Below are 13572 nucleotides of genomic sequence, written 5' to 3' on the forward strand. Positions count from 1 at the left end.
AGATAAAGTTGATGCTTTTATCAAAAAACTTAAAAATTTAAAATAAAAAAGGTTCATTTTATAAATTTGCGTATTACTTTTGACCTACGCGACCCCTAATCAAAGTGATTGTGACTCCTAAGTTAAGAAACGCTGCTGTAAACAATGTTTGGGTAACTTATACATGTATATTTATATTATGATAACTTTAAGCTTTTTAATTAGGAGTAGGTATAATTCCGACCTATAACTATAATTTCAACCTCTTTAAGGACGCGAACTTATATTGAACATAAACAGACATTGGAAAGCTTCTGGTGAGATCTTATATGAATGTTATACCAAAACGACAATCGTATAATTTTTATTATAACTTATCAGTTAACAGTTTAAATATTTTGTTAACTTTGTTCTGCACGAATACGGCTGTGTAACTTTAACGCTCCTATATAAAAATAAGACATACCTACCTAGTTGTTTTTCTACTAGTTTTATTGTATAAAATGCCTGACTATACTCATTACTTATTATATTTTTAGATCTTTACAATAATTTAGTATAATATAATATTATATAGAATTCATATAAGTAATAAGTAATAACCTATAATTTAATAATATTTATCATGTGCATTACAGTATACAAATTCAACTAAAAAATAAGAAGTATAAAATATACTGCAGCCACTGCAGGTATCATGTTATGTCAACCATAACAATATTTATATACTTAAGACTATATAATTTTGTCATGATATGTGCGGAAATAATTTAGAATTGTATAACTATGTATAATATATAATATAATCGCTAATCAGTCTTGAAAAAATAAGATAGCAAAACTGTATCACAAGGGTATTTATGGTGCGTTACGAATAAAAAAAATACCTAAGAGGATACCGTTTAAACATTCTAAGGAAGAGGAAAAAAATAAAAAAAATAAGAAAGATATATAACGGAAATGAAATAATAGCTTTATGACTGTGCAGAGAAGTGGGGGGACGTGGTCAATGTCAATGGCTCCGCAGCCGCTGCCGGTAATAGCCACTGAAGAAATTCTCCGTTGTCGTTTACACCGCGGCGCCGATTGACGATCAGTCACGAACGTCCATCATTACATAGCTCATTTTAATTCGATCGTGTTTTCAACGGTACGAAGACAGCTCCCACAGTTCACAGATAAAAACCGAATAGTTATATAAATTCTATGCATCAACACTGCACGTCAGGCAGTAAGATTCGTCGATATAATTCGAAGTGAGAAATTTTAGCAAATACGGTAAGTTGTACGTACGTATATAATGTATACCAACTGCGTATATTATTCATAGATTAGCTTTAACGAGGGTATTTGGGGAACTTAAAGTATATTACTTGCTGCATGTAAATTAAAAAATAAAATATAAAACCATTCTTTGAGTTAAGTATTTTTAAACATATGTGAATTGTGAATACAAAACAGTAATTACATAATATAATTAAGTAGAGTAAAATTGAAAGGGATAGGTCCCCACAAAAGTAGTACTTAGTCACCTACACCGTTCTGAATATAAATTGCAATTACTTATTAATAAAAGAAACTACTTAAACAATATTTGATTGTTCCAGTTATACTAGATGATTCACTAACTCTAATTTATAATCGAAGTACCATTTGAGAATGTATTATAGGTCTTCAAGTATAAATCTTTTCAAAATCAAAATTATAATAAATGCATTGTTAAAAAATAAAAAAGGATAAGCTATGAGCATGCTTTATATCCACACTGTATTTTGTACATAGATATTTTTAAAAAGAACACAACAAACAATTAAGAAATTATAATAGTATAAAATGTAATAGGTAGGTGTCTCAAAATACGTCATACTCCCTTATCTGAATAGGTGCTCAAATAAATTCAAATATTTATTTTAATGCCTACATGGTAAAATAGGTTATTAACAATTGATTAAATTGAGTACATAAATCAACATCGTGCTTATGGAAAATTGTAGAGACTTTGCTTAATAAATAATATGTAATTAATAGTGATCATTAAGGTTAGGGATAAGCTATAATATGCATTGACATTTTTTTTTACATCGATTACTGCTTTTGTTATTTGCTTATAATATCTAAAAACCATGTTAAGGTGGTGCTAGTCGGTAAAAAAAAAATCGTCTTTAGACTCTCCGTAGTAACAATATTGACAGACTTTGGATTATCCGATTTTAGTGCTGTAAGAATTATAACATTTTTTAACATGAACTCAAAGCCCAACTTAGAAAATATGGGCCGGAAGCAATATAATTTTAGGGGCCTTTAATATTTGTTAAATGTAATTTAAAAAAGACTGAACAAAGTTTTTATTTGCAGAACGTAAATTAATTTTTAATACTTGGATAATATTTAAATATAATTATCAACTGTCTATAGATAATATTATAATAATATCAGTACAAATGAAAAATATTTATTAATGTTTACAGATATAGCTACATAATGTAAATATCTAACAAAAGCAATATAAAACTTCACAGTAACTCTTTAATATTTAATTATCAACAGGGATCCAGGGCTGCAGTCTCCCTAGCCCCCCCTCACAAGTTGGGCTATGAATCAAAATATTTTGAAAAAATATTAAATAAATAAGCAAATATTTTACTTTTTTAAAGTTTAAACTTTTGACGGTCTAATAATATTATACAAATGATGGTTATTTTAGTTTGAATATTTGTACATATTAAAAAAATGTAAACAAGAATGCACACAATGCATGTCTCGTGTGCCGAGAGAAAAAAATAGAATATTATTAATATATTATTTATTCAAAAAATATCCGGGTATTTTATTTATTATATAGTGGGAATAGTAATTTAATTTATATCTTATCTTAAATAGTCATGTTATACTCGTACAAACCGTAACGGTAAATTATATTTAATATATAAGATTATTTTATAATTATTAGCTATACATTTAAACCACCTAGTAATCACTGATCTCTGATCACTCTCGTTAATATATGTAACTATATTTTGATAAAAGTAGATAAGTATTTTTAAAATATAAAATATCATTTGAAAATCCAATTCTATATGACTGTATTAACATATTACGTACTATATATTTTAGGTATATAAAAAACAGCAAAATTATTTTAATATTCAAACATTATAAATTACATATAGATATAATATTTAAATTTCTTACAATAAACTATATAGTTTGTAGCTAAAAATCACCACTGCTCTATTTAATAAAATACAAATTTCGATAAAGTTTTAATAAATTTATATGCACTCCTAGTTGAAAAAATATATTTATTCGAAATATCTATGATCTTGAATTTTGATTATATACAGTTTAGGTGACTTTTATTAGCTCTACAGTTTGGAACGTAAACCACCAACGATACCGTTTTGGGAAATTGTAATTTTCACGCCCATTGAAACAGATAAATAATTATTATTGCAAAGACGACGGAAGTACGTCCGGTGGCGTTGCGTCTTCAGCGTAATCGTTGCTACAACATATTATACGCAGACAAACGCGCGCTGTGCGTGTATTCCGGAAGGGGTAACACTACTAACACCCAAAGAAGAAGACACACATTACTGTTTTTCTTATAGTAGTAGCGAGCACATGGTTCAGTGACAATATGTCCAGGAAAATGGGAGCTTCGACTCCTTCATATTACCCGTCCGAAGCTGATTTCGTAGTAAAGACGCCACAGAAACCAATTAACTGTAATCCTCGACACCATTCCGAACAAGTAAGAACTTACGTTTAGTTAATTATTTTATTTTCATAAAAATTTTAATGCTTATCTTAAATCTCATAAGTGTATCATCGAATAGTTTTTTTTTTAAAAAAAAAAAAAATATACATACAAAACGATCAATTAGTTGTACCTCCCATTGTTCAAAAACGAGTTTAGGTTAACGCCGTAAATAATATGGAAACGATTCAATTATTATTATTTTAATCCATCCAATTTATATTATAGGTCAAAGCCAAAAACAATGTGGATGACATTTTAAAATAAGACAAAGTCATAATTATAAAACAATTTAACAACCTTAACATTGTTTGTTGAAACGCATTTTTCTTTCTTAGTTTACAATAATCAATAAGCAATGCAATTCCTATATTTACTTCAAAGTTCAATTATTATTTATTACTCAACTGCCGATATAAAAATGTTTTAAAAACATGTATTGTTAAAACATTTTAATTTTTTTCTTATGTATTTAAGAATATATAGTTTTTTAATCTAATAATTCTATTACAGAACTTACGAATATAAGACGTTAGAATTATTATTTATTCTAATATAAAATAAGTACTATCTCACATAATATACCTAGTTAATTAAATTTAAAACAAAATAACAAATTATGTAATTTAAATTAAAACATCTAATCAAACTTTAAAGTAAGATATAACTACCTATAATAAGTAATAATAATTGTATTTTATAAAATGTTCAAATCAAAAATAGTTAGATTAGATATTAAATACACTAGGTACTGTAGTATACTTACTATAAATTAAAAAACAAAAAGTTCAGACATACAATCAAAATCATATTAACCAGTGTTATTTTTTATTATTATGTTTTTTTAAACAGAATAATATCGTCAAATAACATATTACCTTTTTGATTTATAAATAAAAGTTTTTCAAATATATGTCAACCTCATATACTCGTTATAAATACCTACAACTAATTATAACTTTATAAATATATTCGTTTATCAATTTTATTTAAATTTGATCTATATTAATTGACTCACCATTTACTTACCTAATAAGACATGATAATATTATTTATAAATTAAAAATAACGCTACCAAATAATTGTATACATTTAATTATTGAATTATTTTAATGACAGTCGTTTATCAACTAGAAAAATTATCATTGATTTTAGATACAATACATTAGCCTGATCGGACTGATGCAAGTAGTTACCGGATGTCTGATGGTCGTTTTTGGCGTGCTGTCGATGTTACACGAGGCGTCGTTGTCCAGTGTGGGCGCCGGCCTCTGGAGCGGTGCAATGGCCATGGGCAACGGAGTAGTTGGACTGATGGCTAGCTTGAACGGATGTCTTTCCCCAGACAGGACACTATCTCCACTTTCCGTCACAATTTATCTTGCACTGTGTTTAGTGTCCGTGGGTGTCAGTAATTTGGCCATCATACTTACAGCTATTGGACTGCTGAAGGACTCGCAGAAGCCATATTATATCATTCCAAAAGACAAGGTCAGGTTCAAACTAAAATTATTAAAAACTTACGATGTGATCAGAATTTCATGGTCTCTCAATTTGATCAAAATATTGTTTATATATAATGTTATTTAGACCGTCTGGAAATAAGAATATTTAAAGTTTATATAATGATTATGCTACCTATAATATATACTATATATATATATAGGAAACCGTGTATTTTGTATCATAGTCGAAAATTAGTTTAGTTTTGAGTTGCAGATTTAAAATTGACATTTCTGGTTTTTGAGAGATTCCCAGATTATTTTTTAGCCACAAAAAGTTTGAAACCTCTTTCTATAAATTGTATTTGTTTGTTGCAGACGCATTATAAAACTTTAACAGCGGATCAGTTACAGACAAATTGGGCTCCCGTGTTGGCAAATTTAGGTTTACTGCTGGCCACGTCTGTACAATGTCTGACCACAATGTTGGCCGCATTCCGTTTCTACCGACTCGTTAGATTAATTGTGGCCGGCGAACAACAAACTTCATGGTCGAGTTCAAGACACAGGAGTTCATCATGTTGCAGTTCAAGCGTCGGAAGTAAACAGAAACTTGTACAAAAGTGGTTGGTGCAACAAACCCCATCTCAACTGGACCGACCTATTCAGCAGACAAACTATCCTGGAAAAGCCCACAGCAATAAAATGGTAAGTAACTTTTTTTAAATTAATTTTCACCTACTTACAGAGTGGTATTCAACTTAAATTTTTTAAAAAAATAGTGAATTTTAAACTAGGTTGTCAAATATTATGATTTCTTATATTTAATTTTCTACACATCTATAATAATCTATATAATATAACCACTCACCACTAAATTCATATGGTACAGTTTTAGATTAATTTTTTTTTTATTTACACATGTTATAGTTAGTTATAAAAAATATAAACATACCTATATATAACCTATATCAACTATGACTGGTGGATAAACATATAACCTTCAATACCTGTATAATAACCGTTAGTAACAACAATAATAATTCTTATGTCACGATGACAAACCTAAATAAATGTTTTCAAATCGAAGTAAGTACATATATTATTATATTTTTAACAAATACAAATAATAATTCTGTGGTTAGTGTGTTTAAAAAGAAATTAGAAAAAAAAAATTGAAAACGAGCTCGCAAATTATAGGACAAACCAAACGCACAAAAAATGAAGTTCTTTAAAAATAATTAACATACGCTATAGTAGGCAGTATCAAACATAGGAATTTAATATGTTTTTGTTAGTATAATATAAATAAATATAAAATACATAATATTGTATTACTTATTTGAATTATAATTATTACAATACGTACTATCAAACTATAATATTAATAGGTATTAATGTTTTCCAACATGAAGAATTTATTTTATTTTATTCTATAATAATAAAATGTGTAAAAATGTACTCGATATTATATAATTGAAAACTCAAAAAATATTTCTCTGTCATGTTCATTGATCCAAATAATATTTTAAAAATAAGCGATTGTAATTAATTTTAATCCAGCTAGAGTACCTCAATTTCAATGTAGACTATGCATTTATCACAGCAGCATATGACAGATACAAATGTTTAAGATGCGCTTTCCCAAATTAGAGAAAATTACAATTTACAATACATTTACTATAGTACATTATTGTTAAATTTCATCAAGTATAAATATTCGTGGTAACATAGAGATATTTCAATAAGACTTTCTTATAGATACCGGCAAACGGTATACAAAGTGTTTCTTTTACGATCAACACTCATTATTTTAAAATCTGTTAATGAAATTCAAACGATTAGTTTATGGGTTATAAGCATTTAAAGTTTAGGTAAGTAAAATGTAGAAGATCGACATTTTGCGGGGTATCACTTATGTACCACTACGCCCATCTAGACTTTAAATAGTTATAACTTATAACTCATAAATTACTCGTCAGAATTTCAATTTTCAACTATCGAAATACTCCGAAAAATATTCTTTTTCAGAACATAAAATTAAAAATGTATATTCTTATTTAGAAAGTAAAAAAAAAACGATAACATTTTTTTTTAAATGTTTTATTTCGATTGGAAATTATGTAAAAAAAATATTTCTTAAAACGTTAGTAATTTGAAATAAAGAATGTTATTCGATAAAAGAATCACTCTGTATATTATAATGATTATTATAAGTTATAATATAACAAATGTTGAACCCATTTTTAAACAGCTTTTGCCATCGCCGAACAACGGTGAAAAAAATAATAACATAATAATATAAATAAATATTAATGATGAAGATAGTTATTTATTTATTATTATTATTTTTTATGCAACATTTTTTGCATTATGCTTTTATTCCGTGTTTTTTTTTTACATACACTTTAATTCTTGTGAAAACCATTGGCCACTATATGGCTGTGGTTCTGTTGCTAGTTCGTCTATATAATTGGTTCTTTTTTTCCTTCAAAATATCCCTACACGTACCCACACATACAGCACACTATATTATAGGTAAATACTATTATTCTTCTGCGACAGCATAACATTGACAGCGTGAGTATATACACAATATATATATAGCTACAATAATAAATATATTATGTATATAAGCTGATATGGAACGAAATAAAGATAGAGGAATTAGTTCCAGCCCAGTTATCGGCTCGGATGGAAATATCTCTTTCTTTTCATTCTCCTTAACAAACACGGGCATTATTCTCTCCTACGCGTCCGTCTGTATGGTCAGCGTTAGTTCGTAAATACCCCACAAATGAATAGGAGAGAAAATATATAAAAAAAAAAACAAAGTGGTAGTGTTAGTACAATACTGCAGCATTATACTTGTACGCAATGTAGGCCGATAAAAACTATACTAAGGAGAAACGAACACCCAGAAGTCAGAGTGACATATTAAACGAGAGAGAGATTATTCTGTATGGTATTTACCTTTGAAGACGGTGGCGCGATGGTCGCAAGTATTACTAGATTTTGTAGGACACGGTTTTTATTTAAGGATATCTTCTCAACATGATTTTTATATACAAAAAAAAAAAAAATTAAAAAACCAAGAATATAATTTTTTAAGCATAATAACAAATTTTAGTTAAAAAAAATTGTGATTTGTCACTAATGAACCAAAACAAAAAATTACAACTTAAGGGCACCAAATTGTATTTAATCATATCCCATCCCCAGATACTTAATGTCCTTAGACACTATAAAGATACTATGTGAGCAATGAAAATCATGCGTTCGGGTTAATCAACGGACCACGAGTACTCGATATCGATAGTTCTCAGAATCTCAGATCTGGGCATCGTCTGTCGTCGAATCAGATCGGATCTGATGAATATATCATTATAGATATGTCCTAATTGACGTGCGTATATTAAAACGAACGTTGCAGACAACAGTAAATACATAACAAATATAATATATTGTATATAATGTTTATGGACTATGGCTTAAAATATACTTAGGCACTAAATACATGTGTGTGTGTGTGTGTGTGTGTGTGTGTGTGTGTATAATGCATGTATATATCACGTGGACGTGTACAAAACGAACAATGTGTAATGACAGTATGAAATAATAATTGCCATTCGGGAAAAACTGTCACATATATATGTCGCTGTAGTTATATTCTGACGTGTGTTGTGCAGTGAATATACGCGGTGTTTTGGTCGCGCAATTTGAAACCGTTAGGTAGGTATTCAGTTTACAATCGCACGGTTGTTAATTTTGTTGTTATTATTATTTCATATAAAATATTTAGGCGTATAATGTGTATTTAGCATTGTTTATTTATTTCTTATATGGTTAAAAATAAAATTGTGTTACCCAATGGTAACAGATTATATTAATTAATTCCTTATACATGCATAATCATATCATGCGTATGTATTATATAAATGGAAAATGGATGACACTTGAAACTTATTATCCGATGTTAAACAATAAGTATTTTATATTTTTATTTATACACTTTTTTTAAAAATCCTTATATACCTAGTAAATATAATTACGCCCTACCTAACAAGACCTTGCGTCCGTATTAATTATAAATAAATAACTCATTTTATGAAAGATATTTCGTAAACTTAATGAATTTTACTGCATACAAAATTAGACATTTGCTCACACTAAAAATTGTGCCTAGCTACCTTATGTAAACAGTTCAGCTTTGTATAAATAAGGCCAAAGATAAAAATATTTATATCATAATTCTTCAGATATTTTACATAATTTAATCGAAATGTAGAGTCTTTGACCCAGACTTGTTTGCTGGTTTATTATTATTATTTAATTATATATTCTTTCGTCCATGTTGAAGTACCTTCCTACCTACTTATCTTTGAAAAAATGCCTGTAAGGCTGAAACTAATGTAACATGTGTAAATTATTAATACATACCTAATCAAAATTCATAGTAGTAAAATTTCTAATTTTATTTTGTGTAACTAAGAAAACATTTGATGTAAATCTATTGATATAATGATATAAATATATAATAATATTGTAACAACTAAGAAATTACAATTATCATAATATATGCAAGCCTTACAAAGAAATAAACAAAAAATTATAGTAGGTACCAGTTATATAGCATAAAACCTAGCAGTGGCGTCATTTGTGGAATGCAAGGGTGTACAAATGCTTCCATGAACAAAATTATTGTTATTCGTTTTATACTATAATTTCTATAAAATGATCTACATTTACAAAAAGTATGTTGAAAAAAATTCATGGGATGACTCGACCATGCAAGTGACTGGTATTATTTTAAATTTTCAATATTGGTTTTGCATCCCATGAAAAAATGTGAAATGACGCCCCTGAAACCTAGTATGATTTGTATGTATAATTTGGACGTTTGAATAATAGGTATAGATAATTTATCAATATAAAAGATCTAGGTGTCACTAATTCAAAAATCATAGAAAATCATTTACAATAGAAGTAGTACTTGATATTTCTCACATTATACGTAGGTATACATAAATATACAAAAAACATACACTTATATATTTAAAAATAATGTTATACCTATGTATAATAAAAATATTTTTTCTAGAATTAAAATACTTAATAATATACAGTATACTAATATTTACGAATAAGTTCACAAACTTAAATAATTGTGAAATAAATCATAATTGTATAAAATGAATTAATACTAATTATTACTTACTAATAAACTAATATATTTACTTATCGTTATCAGTATTTAATTTAAAAAAAATCTAATTAAGATAGGTAGGTATTCCAGATGTAAGCTTACGTTTTCAATGCATTTTACATATTGGTACGTTTTCACATAAAACTTTATTTTTAAAAATAATTTTACAATATATTTCAAAAAGGTATTTAAATAATTATATAAATACTAGCTGAATTACCCGACTTCGCCCGTGTGCGGTTTTGGCTTCCTCAAAATGAAATTCTTAAATCAACGTACATTGTTGTTTTAAAGACGAAAAACATTTATTTTATAATTTATATAATTGAGCTAATCGGTGACCGGTGTTGTACGTATCGGAACAATTCATATCTACACACCAAGAAAATACACACACAAAAAAAAGGTCAGGCAGGTAGCTGGAAACCCTCGGGACGCCGTGCCTTACCGTATTGTCGTTATCAGCCGACCGCTATTCTTATTATTATATGAAAATAGAAACACAAATTACACGTAAAAATTTATTTCAACGCTTTAAAACCAAAATTTTGAAAATCGGGCGACGTGACAAGGTATTTGGAACAACTCTGTGAAAAAAAATTGGAAAAAAGTTATATAGCGTAGTCACAAAATTGGTACATAAAAAAGGCCTGTTCTTTTATATATATATATACATTAGAATAAGGATTATATATACTTTAAAAATATTTACTAGACTTATTTTATCAATGAGGCTCTTTAGGACATTTGACTAGATAAGTTTTAGATATCTACATTACCAGTCAAATGATTTTGTCATGGCCCATGGTGGTGATGTAGCTGATTTTTTAATAGGTTTGCACTACATACTTAATCATTAAAATATTATTTACACTTAGCACTTATACTTATTAATTTTTTTAGTTAAGCTTAATAAATACTTTATAACAACTGAGGAGTGTGTTATTATTGAATATTCACGATCATCGAGCTGAGTAATTCCCGTAGTTTTTTATAAACAACTAAATATTAATAATAATAACAGCCTTGTTCCTAGAATGAGTCTAGAATCTAAATAATAATAACATACTCTCATAGGCGTTGTTTTGAGAAAAAAATAAAACAAAATTTAAAACATTAACATTATAGTATAAATAGTACTAATATATAGAAATTTAATTGTAATGAATATTAAAGTAGTAGAAAATTGGACTTACTTTGTACTTTTGACTTTTTGAGATATAATAAAATTGGTACAAACCAAAATAAAATTACAGAAAAACGGTAACACTTAAATAAAATCAATTTTATATTTTTGTTATAATTCAAAAATAAATAACCGTGGACACGCAATTTTCAAGAAATATTATTTCTATTAGCATGTAATATAGGTATATTTGATATTTTTGGCAAAAATTAGTTTAACCTACCATATAACTAATAGAAAAATAAATTACTCATAGTACCTAATGTATAAAACGGCGTGTCCATCTTCGTTCAAAATAATTTTTTGTATACTATGATTGAATGATTTATCATTGAATATTAATTTAACACAACATATCTATTTCAGTTTTCTACTCAATTACATTGAGTAGGTACTTACATCATGAAATCAAAACTACTATATATACTGTGGACCGACTTCCCCGGTTTTTTAAATATAAAAACATCAAATAAGTTGTTATTCTAATATATTTTAAATACTTAACAAGTATGATTATCCACCGACCGCTATATATGGCGTTACATTTCCCGTTTTAATGCCTTAAATGTTACGCCATCACGCTTTGGCGCTTGACTTTATTATATAATAAATAATAAATTGAGTTCACAGTTAAATTACCTATTCTACATTGCTTGTATAGACTATAGTTAGGTATAAATATATTATACTATAATAAACACAATAAAATTGTCTTGTTTAAAGGGTATTTACGACGAAACAAGAACCTTACCCAAGTGGAAAAGTCGGACGACGCCAACACTGAAACCGGCAAGACCGGACAGAAGGGAAAGACCATCAAACGACGCCGCGGACGTGCATAGGGCATACACGGGTATGGACAGAGAGATTGTTGAAGAGTTCATTTCTGTCACTATGGACCCAAAACACTATAGCTGATATCGAGTATTTTATATAATATATTTTAAGTATAAGCGGATTGAAAATTGTATTACATATAAAGAGGCGTGTCATCTATTTGAAACGCAACTGCCTAATATACGTATTTCCGATGGAAATGTTTATTCGAACACGGAGACCTCTGAAAAGTGTTCATTTAAAAAATGTATTTTCAAAATACTTTATGAAAATAAATTTATAGCAAATTTATGAATTGTACATGTGTACCTCAACATATAGATGTATTAATATGAATATTAGATACATACAAAATAATATTAACATCGTGCATTTCATGTGAAAGATTATAATGGCATAATGCACATGTTTTCATAATGTTTAAATAAAAAATTGAATAATATTAAAATACTGTTAGGTATGTTGTTTTAATTTTTTATTATACAAGTAAAAATGTAATGATGACATTATCAACTTTACTACCAATAAAGCACCTAGTAAGCATGGGTGATCCACTTTTCTGCTAAAATCAACCTTACCGTTTACGGAATCTAATATTTTGTAGCGAAAAAAATTTAACACAAAATATTTTCTCGGCTACATGGAAATAGAAAAACATTGAATCATATTTGTTTTTCATATTATGATTTGAATAAATGTATTAACGAAGTTATCTATGAAACCGTACTTAAGTTAATTATAAATTGTTGAATGTAACCTTATGAAAATTCCTGTTAAAAAATAATAATAAAAAAAACAAAATCAGTGAGCGTGATCCAAATTTAATGAATTTTGTTAAATCACGAATTCAGTCTGAAAAAAGCTTGTTGGTATCCAACCCAAAAACATAATAATATATTAAAAATAAAAAAATGTTTTTAGCTCACATCTGAAACTATTTCAGAAATGTAGATATTTCATATTTTAATACAATACAAATATAGCAAAAACAAGGATTGATGACATAATTATCATACATTTTAGACGAAATAAAATAATCAACATAATAAATAAAACTAAAACTATTTATGACCATATTTAAATTTAAAAAAATAATGGGAAAACATTGTATAAAATAAGTTAGAAACTGCGTAGTCCAATAAAATTAAATAAACCCGAGTAG

At 27.6% G+C, this 13572-nt stretch overlaps 1 protein-coding gene across 3 annotated transcripts; it reads left to right on the forward strand.

Annotated features, from left to right (window-relative positions):
• Positions 1 to 1060: 1060 nt before the first annotated feature.
• LOC113557283 lies at positions 1061 to 12972 on the forward strand. Of its 3 annotated transcripts, XM_026962724.1 has the most exons (6): positions 1061 to 1257; positions 3324 to 3537; positions 3594 to 3733; positions 4895 to 5230; positions 5560 to 5889; positions 12297 to 12972. In XM_026962724.1, the coding sequence occupies exons 3-6, from the start codon at positions 3620 to 3622 to the stop codon at positions 12489 to 12491; spliced, it is 975 nt and encodes a 324-aa protein (XP_026818525.1). In that variant the 5' UTR covers positions 1061 to 1257; positions 3324 to 3537; positions 3594 to 3619; the 3' UTR covers positions 12492 to 12972. The 3 variants fall into 3 exon arrangements, with proteins under 3 accessions (XP_026818525.1, XP_026818524.1, XP_026818527.1); XM_026962723.1 differs by having other exon boundaries at positions 3324 to 3733; XM_026962726.1 differs by lacking the exon at positions 3324 to 3537.
• The last annotated feature ends 600 nt before the right edge of the window (positions 12973 to 13572 follow it).

Source organism: Rhopalosiphum maidis, chromosome 4 (genome assembly GCF_003676215.2).
Source record: "Rhopalosiphum maidis isolate BTI-1 chromosome 4, ASM367621v3, whole genome shotgun sequence".
NCBI classification, from domain to species: Eukaryota; Metazoa; Arthropoda; class Insecta; order Hemiptera; family Aphididae; genus Rhopalosiphum; species Rhopalosiphum maidis.